Raw genomic sequence first — 24,683 nt, 5'->3', positions numbered from 1 at the left:
AGTAACTCAGGGACCAAGCAGCTGAGTTCCTCCCAGCTTTCTAGCAACCTTCAATCTCTTTTCCAGGGGCAGCCATTAGCTTCTGTTAATCAGTTCACATAATTTTTTATTTCTAATATAAAAAGCTGTTTTGCCAAGTGTGGTGGCACATGCCTTTGATCCCAGCACTCTGGAGGCAGAGGCAGGCAGATTTCTGTGAGTTTGAGGCCAGCCTGTTCTATATAGTGAGATCCATTGGCTGTAAACTTCTATCAACAGCAGGAATTACACATGAACATCCTGGCTTATGAAGGAATTCTAGACTTCACAAGTGGGGACAAATGGCAAATTCAGGAAAAGCAGGTTTCAAAATGACTAGGAAGTTCTTTCTGTTCAACAATCTTTACAAATTCAGAGTTCAGGGACTTGTCAACATTCCTTTGGTGTCAGCTAGTAAACAGAGGCTCTCCTTCCTGCTTCCCTGCGGTGAACCTACACAGAGGTGGCAGAGGAAGGAGGTAAATGTTTCAGCCATTAAGTTTGCCTGGGGTTGGGGACCTGGTTCAGTGGGTAAAAGTGTTTGCCACACAAGCAAGAAGATTTGAACTCAAATCCTAAGACCCCCCCCCCCCACATAAAAGCTAAACTTTTATGGCAAACATCTGTAATCTCAGCACGCCTAAGGGTGTATGGGAGGAGAACGGAGAATCCCTGGAAGCTTGTAGCCAGCTTACCCAGAGTTCTCAGGGAAACAGCAACGAAGAGCCTTTGTCTTAAGCAAAGTAGAAGAAGACCTACATCCAAGGTTGTTTTGTGACCTCATACAAGCCATGGCATATGCATACCTGAATTTACACATTCCTAGGTTCCCGTAACAAAGCATGCTCGTGCGTGCACACACACACACACACACACACACACACACACACACACACACACACACACACACACACACAGATACACACATCTACAAGAGAAAAACTGCCAAAAGGACCACTCAGGGAGTAAGGAAGGGCAACTTCCAGACAATGCTATTATCTAGTTGACAACGGTACCTTCGCGTTGAGTTGCTTCCCTTTCTGTTTCACTTTAAACTGGATATTCGGGTGGAGGTGGGCTGGGGGTGGGGGAGCATGCCTGTAATTCTAGGACTTGGAAGCCAAAGCACACATTGTTCAGATGTTCAGGCCCAGCCAGGACTTTTGCCGTCCTTACTGAGTTCAAGGTCAGCCTAAACTCTATAGTGGGATCCTGTCTCAAAAAAAAAAAAAAAAAAAAAAAAAAAAAGTCCAGGTGTAGGGATGCATGACTCTAATTCCAGCACTTGGGGAGGAGATGTAGCCGGATCTCTATGAGTCCAAGATCAGACTGGTGTATACAGTGAGTTCCTGGATAGCCAGGTCTACCCCCTGAACTCTGGACAGAAGAAAATGAAAGAAGAAAGAGATGCGGGAAGAGGAGAAGGAGGAAGAGGAAATACACAAACTCATGAATAAAAGCAGATATTTCTCCCATCTCCCTGCAGCCCCCTAACAGCCGCGATTAGTCTTGACTTGCCTCATGAGCAGACAAATCAGCAAGAGGGAGATGGCTAAGCACTTCCTCCGGCACGACTCGTTCTGCTTCTGCCGCTGGTGCATTTCTCCGCCGCATTTGTTACAGCAACGGCACATACAAAAGAAGAAGCCCACCAGGGGCATGAGGAAAATGAACAGCAGGCCCAGGATGACGCAGATAAGAACTCCAATTTCATAGATGGCGACCTGCAAAGGAAAGGCATGGCACGTGTCACCCAAACAGGAAGACCATTCCACAGGTGCTCACTATTGTGAGTGCCTCAATATGCACGCATTTAAGGAGTTTCCGTTTAGTTCCCTGCTGAAGGACGTAGAGTACTGAATTACCAGGATGCTGGCCCAGAGTTTAATATTCCTTTCAATTACCTGGAAGTTACCTAAGAGCAATGTCAAGTGGAAAACGGTTTACTATCGATTCCAAGGGCATTTTATTTTCCAGATAGCTTAAAAAAGAAAAAAAAAATAGCTGTGCATGGTCAGTTACACACAGGGTGCTTTACACCAGGAAGACAGAATGAATAGAGATTAGGAAAGACTCGAACCATGTTGGATGGGATCGACTAGTGACAAACTCCACGTTTCTAACAGAATCTAAATGGTGAATGAAGTCTAGACATTCCGAGTGACTCAAGCACAAGGCTTTCACCTTCCTTGGACAGACACTGGGGAAGAACAGTGTGTCTCTTCTCAGGTCATCGTGGGAACTAGGAAGAATGTATGCTTAAAGAGGAAGTACCCAGGCAATCACCTGGCGCTAGCAAGTGGAGCTCTCTATGCCATGCAAAAGGCAGACCTGGTGAGTATAGGACTTGGCAGCCTGTGTCCATACTGGTCCTGAGATCCCAGCATCCTGCACAACTTCCACATACAATCGTTACAAAGACTTTAATATATTTTCATTTTCCTTGCTAGCTTGTCCCTGGAGTACATGGAACAACGGGGGGGGGGGGGGGGGGGGGATGAAATAATCTTTCATTCCGGTCCATGCAGAGTCACTCATATTTCTTTGTTGTTGTTGTTTGTTTGTTTGCTCGATCCCTGATGCTTTCTTTTGTTTTTGAGACAAAGCTCCCTGTATGTATCCCAGGTTGGTCTCCTTAGTAAAGAATGATCCTCCTGCCTCCACCTCCTGGATCGTTCAATTGCAGGATGTATGTCTAGCTTATGTGGTACTGAGAATGGAACTCAGAAATTCATGAAAGCTAGGCAAGTCCTCTACCAAGTGAAATGGCAGGAAAAAAAAATCACAGGATGGCACTTGATTCGTGAACAAGCAAGATAGCAATGGACGACGTAGGCGCTAAAATGAAAAGTCAGACAAGCCTTGCTCCTTTATGTGTGCACTGAGACATGATCTTATAGCCAACTTCCTGTTTAACCAACTCAGTTTATCTTTCCACCACTGAATGATGGCTGTATTTTTTTTTTCATTGTCATAAGCAAGGCAATCAAGAAGAGAGCTCAAGGCCACCACTCTCTGTAGCCTGTCCACAGTGGAATATGGCAGGGACAAAAGCAGTAGAAGAAAACAATGACTTCTGTCCTGAAATCTGCCCAGCTAAAAAGCATCTCCAGATACAGGGATGTGATCATGTGTAGCCTCTGGCTACGGGTCATGAGCAACCACCCACCAGTGTGCGATCCCCTACCCCATGGTCTCTGTCAGCACTCCGGAATGTCCAACAGAATGAGCTTGGTGGCGAACCTGCCATCCTCTCAGCTAGCTGGCTCCCCTCAGCTGCCTGCCTTGCCTCGATGCCTGTCTCTTGGCTTAAAAGGCCTGATGTACAGACAGCAGCCCTACTGGGTGGACAACCCTGCCAGAGGTGACTGTGATACCTTGGTAGGGAGCACTGAAACGGAAATCAGCTACATCCTTCTGGGAGTGCCTGTTTCCCTACACTGGGAAAACATCCATTAACACGAGGAGCCTCATAGGCACAAGGGACGAACAGTCACGAATTCAAAGCCAAAGCAACTGCTCAGAGTCAATGTTCAATTGACAGCGGTTAGCTATAGGCAGCGCTCATATGAACCGGGGTGCAGCTGACACTTGAATATTCCTCACTTCCATGTTAAGGTTTAAATGCTTTAAAAAGGGGGGAGGGGCAGCTGCTGAGTTCATCAGAGAGAGAGAGAGAGTGTGTGTGTGTGTGTGTGTGTGTGTGTGTGTGTGTGTTCTTCTATCCATGAACACCCATTATTAACTGACTCTTTAGCATTTCCTTGAGAACTAATGTCACTGGCCAACTAAAAACCAACCCAGACTCCAAATTCTCACAAACTCACAGACTTTGCTTCCATTTCTCAGCAAACAAAATTATTTAATATTTAAAGGAATTTTAAATACTTTCTGAGCCACAGGAAGCAATAAACGCAAACCCAGAAGAGAAGATGTATTAAAATGTTTATAGTGCATTAGTTTTGGCTTCAACAACAACAAAATAGTTTATAATGTATATACAATCTTCCCAATGTTACTGACTAAGTATCAGACAGTGTCAGGAAAGAGACTGTTTGATTTCCTCTCTCTTCCTCCCACCCTGCCATCGTGAAGAACTGAACTTAGGGCCACATGTGCCACAGAGATAACACAGACAAAACAAATTGAGACCACATCACAGGGGCAATACCAGGGAAGAACAGAAAGTGCCAACAGAGACGACACTAGCCATTGACCTAAGTAAGACAAACAATGACACGAACAGATAGCAAGCGCAGTTTACCTTCAAAGCCAAGACTATGTTTTCTGGCTGTGGGAATCAAAGCAGTTGAGGAGTTTGTGTGTAGCAGAGGCAGCATGCATCGAAAGAAAACAGAAAAGTCACATGAGTCATTCACCATAACCATATTCCACATTGTAAAATACCAAGGTGGAAAGAGCAACATGAGAACAGAATAGAGATGCTTGCGTGCATATTGGGAATTAATGTTTCAGAGTCAAGTTCCAGAATTCACCTTTGGATTTTTGAAAGGTTCAAAGTCAGCATGATCATTGGTTAGGGAAAACAGGAATCACAGGGCGGTGAGAGATGCTAACATGCTTGCTATATGATCTTCGTGAAGCAGTAAGAAGGGCTGCCTGTAGTCCAAGAACCAAAGACAACTCTTCCAAAGTATCTTCTCAAGAATGAAATCTGGAAGTGCCTTCCCTTGTTTAACATCATGCAGTGAAGTTCATTAATGCAAACTTCCCAGCACAGACCTTTACTAGTCAGTCTGGGCTTCACCTCCTCATTTTTCGTGGCTGTTCTAAGTTGGTTGTTGTTCCCACAAACCATTTTCTCCCTTCCCTCCTCACTCTGACTTCCCAGGTCGCCTCCCTATTCCGCTCACCCATCACTCACTGGATGAGTCTCAGAAGAGATGCTACCTCCTCCAGAAAGTCTGGGCGTTGTATATCCTCTTTCATATGACCCGGTATCCCTGGACTTGCCATCAGAGATAATGTTCTCACATTAGAGGACCTGGCAGCCATATTGCTATCTCCTGTCGTACCAACTCCAAGAGCGCAAACCCCACTGCAATACTCACCTAAGCAAACTTAAGCCCACTGATATTGCTAATGGTATAAAAGCCACAGCCCAAGACCAGATTCCTCAGCGTGGTCCAGAGATGGAGACCAGTCAGTCAGTTAGGAAAAGAGTCAAACCACAATGAGGAGAGGAAAATAAAGCAGATCTCAGTGTATTTCTCTATAACCAAATTTGCTCAGTTTATAAAACTACCCATCCCTTTTGGTCACCTGTGTGAGGGGAAGAAAGTTGCTTCTGTTTTTTTTTTTTTTTTAAGATTTATTTTATGTATGTTTTTATGTATTCTATCTGCATGAACACTTGCTTGTAACAAGAGAGCATCAGATTACATTACAGATGGTTGTGAGCCACCATGTGGTTGCTGAGAACTGAACAGGAGACCTCCCTCTGGAAAAGGACCCAGAGCTCTTAACCACTGAGTTATCTCTCCAGCCCAAAGATTGATTGATTGATTGATTGATTGATTGTATATGAGTGCCCTATCTGCATCCCTATCTGCATGTACACCTGTATGTCAGAGGAGGGTATCATATCTCATTACAGATGGTTGTGAGCCACCATGTGGTTGCTGAGAATTGAACTCAAGACCTACGGAAGAGCAGCCAGTGCTCTTAACCATTGAGCCATCTCTCCAGTCATGCTACTGTTGTTTCTAAATACCCTCTGGAGTAAAATAAACCAAGGTGGCTGGGTCATTCTCCACATCGCTGTTTCGAAGTTTTCCAGTTTGGACATTTGAAAATATCCAAACTGTTTCTTGCCTGGGGCAGGTCCTCAAGCCTTTGAAAGAACGATGCTTGTGATTCTAATAATTTTTAACCAAAACACTGAAAATGTTGAGCGTTGGGGACATTTCAGATATACATGTTCCCAAGGGTCACCTTGACAAGTCCCATTCTGTCTCCCTGGATGAGTCCCACATCTATCAACCCTAAGGACCTCCTAGTGTAACTAATTTCCAGGCTCCTCTTCCCTTATAGTACATGAGTCCATGTTTGGGGAAGGCCAGGTATCTGTATTTTAAGAGAGCTCTTGTAAAGATTACAACTGAATAATTTAGGAAAATCTGTCCTCACTTGGTGTTGCAGCTAACTAGATCTAGAAAGGTCACTCTACTTATAAAGTATACCAAACTACTATACATTCTTTTGTAATTTCTCCAACCCAACAATCAATCAGCCTGCCTGGTATATTTGACATGGTACAATAAACACCTCCATAGACCTGGGTGGGTGAATTTTCACTGATCTCTTCCCAAATGAGTTGTCCTTTGTGTCCTATGATTTTCTACTCAGTTACCTATTATAACCACTTAGGGAACTTTTAAAGATACCAGTAGCCAGCCCTAAAGAACAATACCAAAATCTTTAGGGAACATCCACAGTGTTGCTGTCAAAGCCACGCTGAGTCTGGGTTCCTTCATAGGCAGAATAAGCAGAAAATGTACCTGATGAGGCTTTTGCAAAGACTAGAAAGGAAATGGCAGCCAGCGACATAATGGTCACTCTGTTATCAGGGCTTCATCATGTCTGGGATGAGCTGGTGCTCTTGAAGGTTACAGGCTCAAGTTTATTGCAGACAGTAAAACCCAGTAATTCCTGCAGTGTACTCTCTTCTAAATAAATACCCCGGAAGATCCCTGGCATGCGCTTTCCTCATGGAAAATGGGATGTAAATTCAGACTAGGAGTGTGTCTTCTCCCTCTGAAGACGTGTTGAACAGGTAGCTGGACCATTTCCAGACCTCCCCGCCATCTTGGAGTCTCCAGACAGAGATCCAAATGAGGTGATGTTCCCATTTCTACCCACTCCCAGAAGAACCCTTGCCATTTGGGTTATGGTATTAGTCAGGCGTGCTAGTGTCTTCCAGATACACGAAAAGCCACAGTCATTGTATTTTGCCCGGAGATATGAGCCAATCTGGACAATGCTTTGGTAATAAAATTAAGTGAGAGTATTGAAAGTGAATGAATACTTTTTAGAATTCTAAGAGGGTAGTGAGCAGAAGGTAATTTGGTTCCCTCTTCAATAGTCCCAAAGTTGGCCCTGCTGCCTGACAAAATGGCTTCCACAGCAGTTTCCCTCTTTGGCTTCCATAGTTACCCTTCCCCTGTATCATCTATTACAAACTGAGGCTGTGATGAAGCCATTTCTAACTACACGGTCTGGACTCATTAGCCATGGGCAGTAGGCATTCACATTCAGACCTGTGCTGCCTATCTCTTTGTCCCCATGGACACCATCCTCAGAGCAGAATAGGAAAGAGCACATGTCCTACTTACTTCACTGGGGGCTGAGAATATGACAAACAAATTTCCCTGGTTTTTAACACCCTGTATTTACCACACAAAGTTCTATGTGTTTCCAGCATCTTCCACTTACAACTAACCAAAAATCAATGGAACTTTCTTTGTTTGGGTCCTAGAAGTAAATGGGGCAGATCAGCGTAGCCTGGTGGGCTGGGTAGAGATCAGCAAGATTTTTTTAAAGCTCTCTGAAAACCCTCCCATTTATCTGGAGTGGGTCACTTCTCTTCCTCTTTGAACCAACTATTTACCTTTTCCACACCTGACCTCTACTGACCTGGTCCCCATGACTCCCAGAGCAACCCCTACCCACCCACCCCAAGTCCTCTTCACTTCTGCTGAAGTCATTACTTGTGGTAAGGGCTTCTGCTCACAATTACTTGGTTTCCTCTGCTCCTCTGTGTGTTATGTCATTCCTATGGATTTTCTTATTGCCCTTTGCACTGGAACCATAAGATCCTGCCCTGCTTGTCTGAGAACAACCGTGCTTATTTCTGACACTCTCTTAATTCCAACCAAGTGTGCCCACCTAAGCAGTTTACTCCACAAACCCAGCAATAGACACAGATGAGAAGCTGTTGTGTAACAAGCTGTCTTTGAAAACACTCTGCCCATCACTGTTTCCGGCGTCTAAGGATTCTCAAGCATTTCTGCTTAGTTTCCCTCCCTTAGCTTAAACAAACAAACAAACAAAATTTAGAATTTCTTTTCAGGAAATTTTAGAATGACACATAACTTGTTTCTCTTCAACAACAAATTTGGACATTTCTGCTGCCACTAAAAAGAGATTTATAAAATACAACAATATTCCATAAAAATCCTTAGTCAGAAAAGTTACAAAAAAAAAAGATTGTTTAAAGGCCAAACATGATCTTTTCCCTATTTGCTATTTGCTATTTTTAATAACAAAAACAAAAGGTTACCTCCTTGGTATCAACCGAGATGTCAAACCTCTTCTGTATGAGTTTTTTGACCAAATCTGTAAAGAAAAAATTCGGAAAATATAAAAATTATTTTTTTCAGTAAAAGTATACACTACATATACATAAGGTCTATTAGGTACTTATAAATCACTTCCGGTAGACATAACACCCTGATAATGGTGGTCCCATTCCTAAGCCAGGTAAGTAAATTAGGCTATTGAATCTATTTTACAGAAAAGCTGCTAATATTTTAACATTTATTTGAACATTTATTCCAAAATGAGCATGAATAAAAAGTAAACATTTTTCCACAATATCTCAGAGTTTTCATACACTGCTTAGAGACAGGAAGAGGGACTTCTCACGTTAATAACTCCTTGGCTTTTAAGACTCATTCATAAATATTGCAAATGTTGGGAACAAGTCATATTTGTGGTTACAAATAAAACTAGTGACTTCAGGGCCGGCAGAATGGTTCTGTAGGTAAGGGTACTTGCCACCCACGAGTGACCCAAATGTCACCCCCAGAGCCTATGCTGGTGCAGAAAGGGAACTGATTCCTGTAAGTTGTCCTCTGACCTCCACTGTGTGCTACTATGGACAGAGCCCCAGACCCTGCCAATACTGTGTACCTATCCTACCATAGCGCTACACCCCTCCAATCAATGATGGGGACCTCAGGCAATGGGTGAGCATGGCGAGAAACACACTTCTAGGGAGGCAGGCTGGGAATGTACATCATGGGCGGGGCTAGGTGCTGGGAATTCCTTATTTGTACAAAGAGGCTTAACTTGACATGATAAGGAAAGCATAAGTTTAACCTGGCTGCGGCTACATGACCTCCTTTAGTGGGAGTAAAGGTGGAAGGCCCAGGACATGTAGACCCTGAGCAGAGGAGGGAGTAGTCTTTACTCTGACCACTTTCCAATTGAGATTTTTATGGTTGGACATGATTTGACCCCACTCCTCGCTCCTGACTGGCTCCTACCAAATCCATGGTATAACACAAGTGTCTCTTAATTATTCTGTAGAAGAAAATGGAGTGTCTGCACACCACATTATCATGGTATGAAGTCTTGAGAAAAAAAGCCAGGCAGAACACTATACCAGTAGTTAGCGATAAGCTAAATCGGCCACATTTTCACAGAATACCAGTTTTTTTTTTTTTTTTTTTTTTTTTTTTTTTTGCTGAAAGAAAGACTGAATGACAAAATGTTTACTCTGATTTGGGTATCTAGTAGATATTTTTCCTAAATTTCAGGTATATAGCCCGCAACTTCACAAAAGCCAATGACAGCACCTATTACCAATGATTAAATGAAGCTTTGAAGCCAAAATTAGAATTTTGCAAAACTCCGTTAATGAGCTTGCCTGTTGTGACTAGTAGATATAGTAAAAATGAAGTGTGTTTAGACTGGAGAGATGGCTCAGCAGTTAAGGGAACTCAATGGCTGCTCCCACAGAAGAACTCTGTTCAGTTCTCAGCACCTACAAGAGTGCCTCCAACTATTCATTGGATCCAGTGCCTCCATGTCAGTAAGTGGAGGCAGCCATGGGTACACGAACAGTGCACAGACATCCTTGCACATCCATGCATAAATATAAAACAAACATGACCCTTTTAAAATGTGATATGCCATCACGGGAAGACTTGTAAAACTCGGTGAATCCCTTTTCTGATGAGAGTATAAGTGGTCACAAAGGCTTCTGTGGCAAGGTGGAAAATGGACCAATGGATCATACAGCAAAACATCAGAGCAGGAAAAGTGCATTCACATCCCACATCGAAAACAGACTTAAAAGCCAGGGGGCAGTGGCGGAGGGCAAGCAGACCTTTAAGCCCAGGAATTGGGAGGCAGACAGATCTCTGAGTTTGAGGCCAGTCTGGTCTACACAGCAAGGTCCAAAGGTACATGAAGAAACCCTGTCTGGGGAGAGGAAAAGAAAAAAAGAACAAAGAAAAGAGCCTTAAGAGATGAGCAGTTTGGGTCATATCAAAGAAAAATACCCAGAGTTATGGAAATGACTGGGAGACTCTTGTATTACCTCTCTGCAGGCTCAGATGTCCACACTGTCTGCAACCCAAGCTACTTACTGGGACAAACTGAACTGGGACATAGATAGAAGGAAGGGGCTGACTCCCACTAAGCCAGAGGGAAAAGAGGTTTGCAAATATGTAGAAGGTAATGGCATCCCTCTCACTTTTTATTTGTGTTATATATGAAGAGTCGGGTGTCTGGGGTGGTGTTTTTGAGACAAAGTGCTGCTGTGCAGTGCAGACCTGCCTCGCAATCAATCACGAGAATCCTCCTGCATTAGCCCATTCTCACCCACGCTGGTTTTACATACAAGCCATGCCTGGTTTGGAAGGGACTCATTATCGTTACTTTTAAATTAGAGAATGAATGTTAAAAATCTTCAGTTTAACTCCAAACTTGGTCAGTGTCACGGTTTTAGGCTCTCAGGGAGTGGCACTCTTTTGGTATTAATTTTCACACCCTGTTTTCTCAGGGACTGGTTCCTTTTTTGCCTTGAAGCAGAAGCCAGCAAGCCAGGAAGAAGACCATAAAATACCGTGAGCTCGATAAACCAGGAGGCTCACCTGAGAGCAGAGCCTGGAGGCTTGTCACTTTCTCTTCCGTGGGACAGACTCCTTGACGTCAGTAGTGTCAGTAGTGTAAGGACAGAGATGTTTACTTTGGCTCTGAGTTCAGCCATACACCATGGCAGGAAGGCAAGGTGGCAGGACCCAGCCCTGCCGGCAGCAGCAGGTGGCTGCTCGTCCACATCCTAGTAGATCAAGAAGCCTCAGAAGAGAATGCCAGAGCTTAGTTTCCCACCCTACTTTCCTCCTTTTCTTTCTGTCAGGGATGGCAGCACACATGACACCTCTGGGGTAGGTCTTCCTCCACAGGAAAATTCCAAGGACAGTAACACCCTAGGTGTATAGTAACCCAGTCAAGTTGGCCATAATATTAACTATCACAGACCAGGGAGAGTGACTGCAGGGAAAGAAAGGAAGAGGCCCAGGAACTTGTTTTCTCTCAAGTCTGGGCTCTAGTTTTAAACCTTTAGTAGCTTTGCCACAATGACTCAAGTGGCACCTTCACCTGGACTCTTTGTTGGCATGTTTTGTCACATAGCTTTATGCTCCCACATACATCCTACATGTGCATTTGTGCTTACACACACAAGTGGAGGTCAGAAGGTAACTTTCTTCTTGGGAAGTGGTTCCTGACTTCCACTGTGTGGGTCATGGGAAGTGGACTCAGATAATTGGGCTTGGTAATAAGTCAAGTGCCTTTTCTGTTAGGCAATCTAGCTGGTCCTTCTATAAACTTTATACTTTGTGTGTGTGTGTGTGTGTGTGTGTGTGTGTGTGTGTGTGTGTGTGTGCGTGTGAAGTGTAATGGCCTTAGTACCTAATATAGGGTCGGAACGCATTCGGGTCCATTAAACATTTTTGAGAATGTTTTGAGAATGAGGTTGGACCATGTCATTGAATGTGTGAGAAACTTTGAGGTGGAAAGGGGAGGTGACAGGGTCAGCAGTCAATGGAATCTGTAAATGAAGAACCAGAACTAAAGCCCAAATCCATCCCCTTCCAGTCTCAGGCTCTGACCGGTTGTGAACAGTTGACAATATAATAGTTACCTTAGACTGAAAAGCTCAGAACTGTCTGTCCGGAACCCTGGACAGCTGCTACAGCCATGGCTTCTCCAGCAGCCATGGAACGTTAACTAATGTCTGATACCTTCCCAGAGTGCTGTCCACATGTTATGCATGTGGCTCAGCAATCCTGCAAGGTCAAGTATCCCTTCCTTTTCCTCTATGGAACTGAACCACAGAATTCAAGTGAATAGCCTGGACCCTAACACATGCCTTGGGTGGCAACATTAGAACAGAGGGCTGGAATCCAGGCAGGATGCACAGTACAAAGAGCAGTGGGTGTCAGAACTAAAACCACCCCGATGGTGAGTTTGGATCCCCGGCCACGGTTCACTCAGTGATCACAGACAACTTCTTCACCTCGGAGTCACCTGCAAGGTCACCAGCAGGATTCTGAGATACAGCTGCTGTCACTGCCGTCCCTTACAACCTTTCTGGTAACAATCATTGGGTTGTAGCAGTGAGTCTCTTCTAAGAAGTGGGGCCTGGAGAGTGTTTGACAAGTGTTCCAACCCCTCACATAGCCTGTGGTAGTGCTTAAGGCAGAGCTAGAAGGAACCAGAATTTTAACCAGATTTCGTCAGGAGCTATATTATTTTGTTTTATTTTCAGTTTGAAGTTTGGATGTGAAGGAATATGCCGATACAATTATTTTAAAAATTAAAGACCTAAAGTATTTTTTCACGTGACCTGGAAGTCTGTATAGACGTTCCACTCCTCTCCCACCATGACACGCTCTGTCTCCAGGAGGCCTTCCAAGCCTTTGTTGCACGTAACAAATGGATTGACTTGATCCACACACAGTCCCACAGTTCTATCGTTAAGATCATGTGGTCTCTGGTGCAGATCAAACACATACCCGGAACCAGATGTTTTTCAAAGGTCCTCCAGACAATTTATTTTCTCCATGAAGAACAGAAACAAAGGCTGGAGGTAGAATCATCCTCTCCAGGGGTGTTTTAGAGGAAGGAGGGTGCACACATGGGAATCCGTGGTCCTTAACTTGCTCAACCTGGACTCACCACGGCCTGCCATGCTGGAGCCCCAGGCAGCGACAGGAAAGAGGAGCCAGCTCTCCTGCAGCTCCTTCATAAATTAGAGGCCTCTCCTCACTGCTTTGTGCTTATCTGAGAGGTATCGTTGTTAAGAATTCCCAGTGCAACCTCATAGCTTCCTTTGAAGGAGGCAGAAATGACTGAAGCGTAGCCCAGTAACAACCTGGCTTGGGTCAGACAGCATGCAGAGTGGGTCCAGGAACAGTGAATGAATTGGTGTGAACACATGGCTGGCAGAAGCTAAAAGCGCCAGATTCGTCCCAGATGATTTCACAAGCAAAGCTTCCTCTGTAGCTATCTTTCTTCATTATTCATCGTACTGGCTAGCTTTATGTCAACTTGACATAGGCTGGAGTCATCTGAGATGAGGGAACTTCAGCTCACAAGATGCTTCCATAAGATCTGTAGACAAGCAAGCCTGTAGGACATTTTCTTAATTAGTAATTGATGAGAGTCTAGCCTCTTGCGGGGCTAGGTACTGACCGCCTCTGGGCTGGTGATTCTGGGTTCTGTAAAAAAGGTGGCTCATAAGCCATGGGGAGCGAGACAGTAAGCAGCACCCCTCTGTGGCCTCTGTATCAGCTCCGGCCTCCAGGTTCTTGCCTAGTTTGAGTTCCTGCCTTGGTTTCCCTCTATGCACTGTGATCAGGATATGTAAGCCAAATAAATCCTTTAATCAACTTGCTTTGGATCGTGGTGTTTCATTGCAGCAAGAGTAACCCTGAGGTATTGGTCCAGAGAGCAAGTATGCATTTTGGCTAATGTAGTAAAAAAGCCAGGGTGAATGGAGAAACACTGCAGCCAGCGAAAGAAGAATTAAATATGGCAACGAGGAGAATTAAAGGAGCAGAGGCTGTGGTTTGCCCTGGAGTTATCTGTATTTTGATGCTAATTCCACTGCCCCAAGGACAGCTGACATACTCAGGAATCAGGTGACTTCACCAGAACCTTCTCCCCATTGAATTTGTAAAGTACAGGTGAGGAGCAGGTACAGGATAGAAGGAGGCCTGTCATTGGAGGAGAAGGAAGGATGGGTGGGAGAGAAGTTTGAAGGAAGAGGAGGAGACTAGGACAGAAAGGAGGAGACAGGAGGGAGAGAGAGGAAGAAGCCATGGCAGGACAATGGAGGCTGATTCTGCTCTGTGTATTTACAGGTTGTTATCAATGTTCCTAAGGGATGGATGGTACTGGGCTTTGTATGTTTAAGTGGGCAATTATATCTTATCAATTGTATCTAAGGTTATTGTGTTGTGTGTTCTTTAATGTGTAGATTTAAGTGTAATGGACTGTGGGGCGACTGGTCTGGGCCACCGCAGAGCTGGGATGTGTTTCCTCAGAGATATCTAGCAGATATCTTAGGGCACTGCGGTGCCGGACCTAGCGAGGTAAAAGACAACAATACTTTTTTATTTTTTATATTTTTACAACAACAAGCAGATTTAAATATGACAAGAGAAGAAAAATAATCAAGAGTCGTTGTTGATGTACCCTCGTTCTTCCGCTCCATCCCCATTGTTCCAACTGCTTTAAACTCCTGAGCCTAAGTACTATTCCTTCCTCAGCTCCTGAGAGTCCGGACCGCAGGCGTGCATTGTTGCACTCCACTGTATTTTAAAGAAAAGGAAGGAGGCACACCCTGACCAATTCGACTGTGAACTTAGAAGTGGGAGCAAACACTTGATAAGTCTGATAAACCCAACTAATGTCTGAAATGTCTGAAGCATCAACCTCTTTATTAAAAAGCAAACCAGAGGTTTAATTAGGTTGATGTTGGATCTGGTCTCCATTCTGTTACACAAAACTGCAAATTCTACAGCAGGGATTCAGACTATCTTCGCTTTAGCCATACCAGCCATAGGAAGTAGGAGTTGAGTAGCAGACATATATACACCGTGGTAAATGATGGCAGATGCATTTAACCTACCAGAACTGTTGGACACTGACAGTGCCCACCCCCTACTTCTCAAAATAACACATTTTCAGCAACATATTTCCTCAGCTCTGTCATTTCCAATGGAAATCTTGTCAGAAGCCTTGGAAATCAGGGCCTCTTAGAGAGCAAAATCATCATCATCAAATTCAACTCACTTCAGAGTTTGGTGTCAACTCCCACCCTTGCACTTCCTGAGACCGGGCTTGGCATGGAGAAATCACATTGTCAAGTGCTGTTAAAGCATTTGGCTGCCTTCCAGAGGACCCTCATTTGATTCCCAGCACTTTAATAGCAGCTCATAACCATCTCCGGTTGCAGTTCTGGGGCATTTGATGCACTTTTTTTGGCTAATATGGGTACTGCTTGCACAGTTTACACACACACACACACACACACACACACACACACACACACACACACACACACACATACACACCTCAGCCTGGGCTAAATGCTGTCCCCAGCCCTAGGGCCTCGACTCCATTCTTGGCTCTTCCACAAGTCCCAGTGGTGCCTGGATGTCAAAGAGTCAGAAAACTCCTCAGCCCTGGCCTCTAAGGTTGTTTGGATATGTACAAACTCCCTGTTTCACCTTCCGAGAGGCCGTTCCAGTGGGGGTGGGGTAAGGGGGTGAGGTTCGGACTCACATTCAACTAATCAGACACTTCTGTATTTGAAGTAATAAGATATTTTCCTGTTGGACGTTTTCATTTTGGAATTCTGACTCAGGAAGAGTCAATTAACATAAACATAGAACCTAGCAAGCTCTGGCCTCTAGTGAGAAGAAAGGAGAGAACTCCACTGAATTACATTCACGGTCCAAGATCCTTCCTCCCAGGAGACTCTGCGGGAAGTGCTGTCAACCATGCATAAGCTACCTAGGGGTTTGTTAGGGATTTGCGTTTGCACCAGCAGGCCCAGTGTCTTAATTTCAACCTGCATTCTCTTTTAGAAAGAACCATGTGGGTTTGTAAACTGGTGGTCATAACCCACTTATTTTATGGACCGCTTTGTGTGTTTAACTCTTAAGGATGCAATCAGAATCCCACTGGCCTCAGTTGTCATCTAAAGGGTTAAATATTTCAGCAGCACACGTGTACTTGAATCTGTGGTTTACACTGGTTAATGAGCATGTTTTGTAGATTAGGAAAATCTAGAAGACTTATGCATGTATAGAGCCTGTGGGGTGAGATCTCTTAGAACCTTGACAATATAAGGATGAGAATCAGGTGGAAGGAATATTTTAAAACTACACTTTCAAGTAATTTTTATGGGTTTCAATGGATTCTTTTATGCATTCTATTTTATGATCCCACGAGTTCAGCTCCTGCATGAAGATGACTTTTGCAGTCTTACTTTTTACATTTGTGCTGATCTGTTGGCGGCGTCAGAAACTAGATGTGGCACATCTGCGTACATCATCATCTAATGGGGAAAATGAGGGTTTTCTCATTTCTGCTTGGTCAGAACTCGCAGAAAAGTTACAGACAGTGGAGGTGTCTTAGAGCAAACAACACAGCATCACGATCTGGATAACTTATTAAGGAAATAACTTTATTTCAATGGCTGGTTCTGATCCGAGGTTGAGGAGCCTCTGCTGGTGCTAGCCTTCAGGCTGGCAAGAGTATGGAGTTGAGGCAAGGTGGCCCCTGGTGAGGCACAGGGAGTGTGCTGGAGGGCTGAGTCCCAATCACTGCTTAAAGGTCCTCACTCCTAGTACTGCATAATGCAGTCAGCTTCCACACACATTTGGATGGAAGGAGGCAGATCATATTCAACCGTGTCGAGAAGCGTGCTGGAAGGAAGGCTTAGCAGGTATTGTTTGTTCTAGAAAAATCTCGGTACCTCCACTTACCACTTTCTTCAAGTTTAGTGATTTTGGGGGCATTGTTCTTTTTAAAGTTACATGTGCTAAGACAGAGAGAGACAGAGACAGAGACAGAGACAGAGACAGAGACAGAGACAAAGCATGTTTGTATACCATATTATTCTTGTGGGGGTTGTAGAGTAACTCACAGGATTTGGTTTCCTCCCTATCATGTGGGTCCCAGAGAGCAAACTCACGCCTGAAGGTATGGTGGTATGCACAGTTGTCTACTGAGGCATCTTCTTATCACCTCTCTTCTCCCTTTAGAGACATGGTCTCACCCTTTAGCCCAGGTAACCATACAACTCTCTGCTTAGCTCTGGATAGTGTCAGTCATATTGCCTCAGCCCCGCCCCCACTCCCCCTACCCCCATACCCCGAGCGCCTGGCTCAATAAAAAAAATCATTTACTTCTGTGTCTATTTACTTCTGTGTCTAGGCTCAGGTCCAATATACAGGGGAAGTGGTCTGGGGATTCTGGTTTGTCTCCCTGTGGTTCTGGTTCAGACGTTTCTGTGAACCTATCATACTTGACAGAGATGGAGATTGTGGACACGGACGACAGCTGAGGAGTGGTGTGGAGACCAGGCCTAGAAATGGCTCACAGAGACATCTTTTCACATTCTACACTCACAAGCTGCTACCTAATGAGTTGGGGTGTGGGCCTAGGGAGAAGAGGCCATGCAGTGATGCAGCCATGCTGCTGGGCGCTCAGACTCTGTGTCTCTCCCTGAAGAACCAGGGAAGGAAGAGGAGAGTGCCGAAGCTATCGGTGGATGGTGAAAGACGCTGACAAGCTGACGCAGTGTGTAATACCAGGCTATCCTGACCCTGTGTCTGGGGCAAAATACTCCTGGTCTTCCCCTTTTGCACAATGGCAGCACGTCGGGGAAGTTAACTTTTGGGAGCTGGGGCATTACTGAGCACTAAACAGCCTTGTGCATGCTAGGTAGATGTTCTGCCAAGGAACCGTATCCCCAGTCCCTTTGTATGTTTTACTTTGAGACAATGTCTCTCGAAGTTTCCTAGGCTAGTTTTGAATTGGCTCAGTAGTCTAAGGACGGTTTGAATTTGTGATTCTCCTGCCTCAGCTTCTCGAGCAGCTGGAATTGCTGTTCAGACTTCTGTCATAAAGCCCGGTGTCATTAACTTATTATACGTTTACAAATCCGTTTGCAATCTTTACATTGGACTTGAGTATCACGATGGTCTCTTTATAAAATGGAAAGTTGATTTAACACACAAGTTAACAATGAGGTTTCATAGCTTAGAGCTATGTGGGGGACCCCTGAACCATGGTTAGGACAGTGGCACTGAATGCAAACAAGTACTCCAGCCCTTCCACAGAGACATACATGTAACACCACAAGAGTCCAAGAGCGCTGACTTATAGATTCCCACCAGCAAAATCTAAGAGCACGTAAGCTCAGCGTAAGTCTGATGCAGTAGCCTTTGAGGTTCCCACACACTTTACAGGAGAATGGTACAGGGCTCACTGGGCCCAGCTTGAGACCTAGGTGTATACTGAAGGAAGTCAGCTAGGAAACAAAAAATCCTGAAGGCGAGTGAGACCAGGCTGCCTTTGCTTCCCTCTGTCTTGGCCACTGTTTGAATCATCACCTCCTTCCCTATGTATGAATTCTACACAGTCCACAAGGCCCAACTCCCTTGGTGTCCCCAGGCCCCTTTGACACGATTCTCCTGTGCTGCTTTCATTCTTAGTCTCTTGTCTTGAGGATTGGGGCAGAGGTTTCAGACCTAGATCCCCACCACCGAGTCGGGGTAGACAGTGTGGCTTTGCAGGCTGCATTTAGACACCTTGCACTCCAAAGAAAGGGCTTTTGCCGGAGACTGGGATGCAACCTGCTCAATCCAGAAGTCCTAAGACTTTGGGATCTCAGATACCTCTTTAAGCAGGTAATGGCTATTCTGGTTCATAACGAGGCTCTTGTTTGTATTTGTCCATCCTTACTCTCTTAGTGAGGGTTGTATTCCTGTAAGGAGACACCATGACCGGGGCAACTTTTGTAAAGGAAAACATTTAACTGGGGCTGGCTTACAGTTCAGAGGTTTAGTTCGTGGTCATCACGCTGGAAAGCATGGTGGCGTGCTGGCAGACGCGGTGCTGGAGAAGCTGCTGAGACCCGCAGACAAGACACTTTGTTCAATAAAGCCACATTTACTCCAGCAAGGCCACACACACCTCCTAATAGTGCCACTTCCTGACAGCCTAAAACCACCACACTGACCAAGTTTAGAGTTAAACTGAAGATGTTTAACATCCATTCTCTAATTAATTTAAAAGTAACAATAATGAATCCCTTCCAAACCAGGCATGGTTTGTATGTAAAGTCAGTGTGGGTACGAGTGGGCTGATGCAGGAGAATTCTCATGATTGATTGCAAGGCAGGTCTGCACTGCACAGCAGCACTTTGTCTCAAAAACACCACACCAACCACCACACCAAATAAACAACTTTTCATATATAGCATAAATAAAAAGTGAGAGGGACGGTGTTACCTTCTACATTTTTTTTTCTTTTTTTCCGGAGCTGGGGACCGAACCCAGGGCCTTGCGCTTGTTATGCAAGCGCTCTACTGCTGAGCTAAATCCCCAACCCCACCTTCTACATTTTTGCAAACCTCTTTTCCCTCTGGCTTAGTGGGAGTTAGCCCCTTCCTTCTGTCTATGTCCCAGTTCAGTTTGTCCCAGTAAGTAGCTTGGATTGCAGACAGTGTGGACATCTGAGCCTGCAGAGAGGTAATACAAGAGTCGCCCAGTCACTTCATAACTCTGGGTATTTTACTTTGATATGACCCAAACTGCTCATCTTTTAAGGTTCTTTTCTTTGTTCTTTTTTTTTTTCTTTTTTTCGGAGCTGGGGACCGAACCCAGGGCCTTGTGCTTGCTAGGCAAGCGCTCTACCACTGAGCTAAATCCCCAACCCCCCCCCCCTTTTTTAAGCAGGGTTTCTTTATGCATTCTTCACTGTCCTGGAACTCAGATCTGCCTGCCTCTCTCTGCCTCCCAATTCCTGGGCTTAAAGGCCTGCTTAGCTGGCACCATTGCCCCCTGGCTTTTAAGTCTGTTTTCGATATGGGATGTGAATGAATTTTCCTGCTCTGATGCATTTGCTGTATGATCCATTGGTCCATTTTCCACCTTGCCATGGAAACCTTAGGGATTCACTGAGTCTTCCCATACTGGCATATCTCATTTTAAAAGGGTCATGTTTGTTTTATATTTATGCATGCATGTGTAAGCATGTCTGTGCACTGTTTGTGTACCCGTGGCTGCCCCCACTTACTGACACGGAGGCACTGGATCCCTGGAACTGGAGCCATGGATAGTTGGAAGCGCCCTTGTAGGTCCTCAGCTGACTCCTCTAACATTGAGTGCTTATAGCTCATTACCCAGTTCATGCCATTTAACAATCCCTGTCTTACACTGACTACTCACTCAGCATCAATACATCTTGTTTCCACAACTAATGAATTAATTAATGAATGAATTAATTGCTCATTCCTTAAGGAAGAAAATGCTTTTTCTCCCACGTAAATCCCAGAGCCTGAACCCAGAGCCATGCATCTGTGCCAAGTGTGTAGTAAAACTTGCATGCTCTAGACAAGACACGGAAACGAGATGCAGGAAACTAGCCCTTGTGCAAGTGGGAGTGTTTTCCTTGAGAACAATAATCTAGAAATATAAGCATGCACTTAAAATTGAAGTTTTCTCTCTTGTGTTTCTTTCCCTTCGGCTTCCTTATTAAGCCACAAAGAGGGATGCTCTTATATACTTAAAACACAGCTGCAAATCATCACTGAACATGAAGACCCCAAGCACACAACATCAGCTAAAACCTGATTTCCTTACAGCCCAAGGGTTTGCTTTCAGGCTGTCTTGGAAATGTGTAACCTTTTCTTTGAGTTTCATTAATAATAATAATAATAATAATAATAAATCATTGGGGAAGGATTGTGGGAGGGGATGACTGGGAGGGAGGCAGTGAGCAGGATGTAAAGTGAATAAGTAAAAAATAAAATAAAATTATAAATAAATACATACATAAATAAATGATTGAATCCCCATGCATAGACAGTTCTAGATACACACAGGCAGACCTGTGGGTAAATGTCTTAAATGAATTTAGATATCCGCATTTTTTTCTTGAGTTGCATTCAATCTGGGAATATGGTATGATTTAAACTTTTTTACCCAACAACACAGTAGTTTGAGAAACAGCAGCCCAAATGCACACAGTTATCTACAGGTGAGCACACACCCTTCCTTTCTTCTTTCTGTGTATCTTATAGGAACATATACTTTCTATAAAATAGAAATCACGTGGATAGATCTGCTGTGCTTGAGATAAGTTACACTGCCATGAGCTTCTGTAGTCAACAAAGCGGGGGTCGCCACTGTATCCCAAGCACTGGGAATTCATTTTGGAATGACATGGAGGACACTCTGCCTCTGTGTGCTTAGTCCTCAAGAGCCAAACACCCCACACCCACACCTGCAATGCCTCACCCACTCCCACACCTGGTCCACTCTCTCGCTAGCTTGTCCTGTTAGCTGACATAAACGGTGTGGTCCTAAGCAAGCAAGCTCGCTGTCCCAGAGCCTTAGCGCTCTCTGTAAAAGAAAGCACCCAGATGTTTATGTTCTCCCCAAAATAACAATTTCCCTCACACCAAGTGGCCTAATTAGGGCTGGTTTCCAGTGACCAGGTGAGCCACGGAGTTCTATAGAGAGTTCTGCTGTTGCAAAAAAAAAAAAAAAAAAAAAAAAAAAACCGAATTAAAAAAATTTCAAAAGAAAACATAACCCTTTCACTGGCAAACCCCTCAAAAAGGAAAACTAAGAAATGCCCTGCCTTTCAACGGTTTTCAGAGATCATATCTTAACGATCATCACACACAGGTTATAGTTTGCCTTACCACACTTCAGTTCAGGGGTAGCATAAAGCATTAGAGACCTTCTGATGAACTGCGAATCTTTCAAAACCATTGAAAATGGCATTGCATGACAAATACCCTCCTGGGGGTAAATATTTGAAGGGCAAAGAAAAGTTAAAGGCATGCATAACTCTAGTGCCTTTAACTGAACTAGTGCCTGAACTGAAGCGTGGTAAGGCAAACTATAACCTGTGTGCACTGATCGTTAAGATATGATCTCTGAAAACCGTTGAAAGGTTGGGCATTTCTTAGTTTTGTTTTTTGAGGGGTTTGCTAGTGCCTTTGAATGCAAGAATATAAGAGGAGGGATAATTTTGCTGATGGAGAACCCGCTTCGGTGTTTTGGGGTACTCTGTTTCTCCTGATTACATCCAACAGTTGACCACTCTCAGAATAAATTACAGCTCCACTGCCTGGACCCACTTAACTTGTACCCCAGCTCTGCAAGAAAATGCCCACCACTAAGGGGATACATTTGGACAGAAGGCTGGGCTCGTGCCAAGTCCCCCAGGGTCAGGAGGGAGCTTGCACAGTTTCTGGAAACTAAAAAGCAGGAGTGACTGCAGTCCAGAAAGTCAGGACAGAAAGGCTGAAGACATTCAGAAGTGAGCAGAAGCCAGCACGGGGCTGGAGATAGGACTCACATAGCCAGCAAATGTTTACTGAGCATCCAGTAATATGTTTACTGCGCTCTCAATAAATTCCAGCTCTTGATAAATACCATTCCAGGCTCTGGGGATGCAGAATTATAAAGTTAAATGAACAAAGTCAGTTGAGCTCTTCCAGTAAGATGCTTTGATTGAGACATGAAATGAACAAATACTCCACAGGGATTGTCCTTTTTTGGAAGGGAAGGGATATGTTTCAAGACACTCAGTGGATGCCTAACAGTGCATAAAGTACCAAACCCTAGATAAACTGTTTTTTTTTTACTACATGCAATCTAGTTATAAATTAGGCACATCTAATAGAACAATAACTAATAATACAGTTAGAATTATTATACTTTGCTGAAATAAAACCACCAGCATCCCTACTCTCGTGTTTCAGTATTATTTAGGAAAACAAGGGCTACTTGACATAAGTATTGTCCAATATCACACCAATAAATGTGACAGCAGAGATGGCTAATGGACAGGTGGCATATACAGCATGGATACTGTGGATAAGGAGATGGTTCATGACCTGGTCAGAATGGGTCAGGAAGACACAGATTTTATCACACTTCTCCGAACAACACACAACCTGAAAGTTTATAAATAGTTTATATCTGAAATTTTCAATTAAAAATTCTAGATCATGGGTTACCAAAAGCACAGAAGATAAAACCCCAGAGAAGCAGGGCACCTTTGTAATATTGGGGTACATGAAATGAAGAAAAAAATGGAGAGTGGGGTGACGGTTTGAAGAAATAAAATCCAAACAAAGATTGGAGGGAAATGAGAAATAAACCACCCAATAGAGTGGTTCAAAACGGAAATACAGATAGACCTGAGGCAGGGGGATACTAGTGAGTTTCAGGAACTGTGGAGAAGCCAGATGGTATAAGCATCATAGCCTTTGCCTTTGCTACATGTATTGAAGGCCCACCTAGGCCATGATCCAGGAGAGCGACAGCCTCAGCTTGGGAAGACAGTTCTGCCAAAAAGCAAGAGAGAGATCTGACCCATACTTCTTCCCCTGTTTCAATTTCCCTGTGAGGAACGAGCCTGCAACAAGAAGGAGTCTACAGCAAGGAGGAGCAGCTCTGTGTTATAGACTCAGGAATCTCCTATTTCCAAAGTCAACGGACCTTGACTTGGCTGGCATGTCAGAAGCACACAGTCACCTCTGCTCAGCTTTATTGCTGTGCACGAGTTGTGTTTGCAGTGGCTCTTTAAAGAAATGCGAGACAGTGTCAGTAAGCCTGGGACCCCACCCTCAGCGTGCCTCACTCAGTTACCCTCCAGATGCTCACATCCAAATCTCATTAGGCTGAGCTTCTAGGTCAGCCACTTCCTAAGAGGATATCAAAGCATACGCAACCTCCTCCCCCACCCCACACCCAGACCAGACAAAGAGAGCCTTTGACTCAATTACTATACCTGTCATATTTAATAAGTAGAACATCCAACTGAGAAACTAGAAAGCCATGAACGGGAATTCACAGATTCCTGCTAGAGGAAGATCAAGTAGGAATAGACGAAGATGGTGATCTTTGAGATCCCAGTGTCAATTACCCATCAGGCAGACACTGCACCACCCCAGAGCAACCATCCATGTAAACCAACTGGAAAAGAAATACACAAAGATGGCCCCAGCAGAAAGCTTACTCTGGTGGTTAAAAGGGGACAGACACTGCTCTCCAGTGTCCCAGCAACAGACACCTGGAACTACTCAGGGTAATTGGGTAAGAGAAACTGGAAACTGGAAAGAGGCCACTTTTGTTTTCTTGGCTTGTTTTCTTCTGTAGCACACACAGCTTCAACAACATCCTAAGAAGACAAGCGTCACAGAGAGTTCCAAAGAACAGCAAGGAGAGACAATGCAAAGAGGGGCGTTTGAGTCCGCATGTAGCTCATGGCTCAGGACAAAGCCCGTGTGTGCTGTTGAAAACATCAACATTTTTAGATGAATAGAGCATACCAACTTTATCACAACTTTTTAATAAGGTAAAAGTTCCTCAAATGTCACTAGTCATACTAGGCAAGAGGGAGGATCGAAACTGAAATTATAAACCACTAGAAAAAATAAGAATACCACATTATATTTCAATATCTATAGGATAAAGCCCAAATGATCTGAGGAAAACAAAACCAATTTAACCATATTTACTAAGAAATAAAATTTGGGCTGGAGAGATGGCTCAGTGGTTATGAATGCTGATTGCTCTTCCAGAGGT

The 24,683-nt window shown here is 44.3% G+C and overlaps 1 protein-coding gene across 33 annotated transcripts in view; it reads right to left on the bottom strand.

The window, feature by feature from the left end:
* Nucleotides 1-24,683, bottom strand: part of Prom1 (prominin 1) — a 104,604-nt gene that overhangs the window by 56,106 nt on the left and 23,815 nt on the right. For 25 of the 33 annotated variants that reach the window (XM_087584192.1, XM_087584202.1, XM_087584196.1 and 22 more), the window contains 2 exons: nucleotides 8,321-8,376; nucleotides 1,537-1,742 (listed from right to left, as the gene is read on the bottom strand). In XM_087584192.1, the coding sequence (XP_087440318.1) occupies nucleotides 1,537-1,742; nucleotides 8,321-8,376 (262 nt within the window). Of the gene's footprint in view, nucleotides 1-1,536; nucleotides 1,743-4,282; nucleotides 4,345-8,320; nucleotides 8,377-24,683 lie in introns of those variants that run through there. The other 8 variants (XM_087584216.1, XM_087584219.1, XM_087584217.1 and 5 more) reach the window with 3 other exon arrangements.

This window comes from Rattus norvegicus, chromosome 14 (assembly GCF_021556685.1).
Source record: "Rattus norvegicus strain SHRSP/BbbUtx chromosome 14, alternate assembly SHRSP_T2T, whole genome shotgun sequence".
NCBI lineage: Eukaryota > Metazoa > Chordata > Mammalia > Rodentia > Muridae > Rattus > Rattus norvegicus.
The sequence above is the reverse complement of the archived record's forward strand: the minus strand, read 5'-3'. Positions and strand labels throughout refer to the sequence as shown.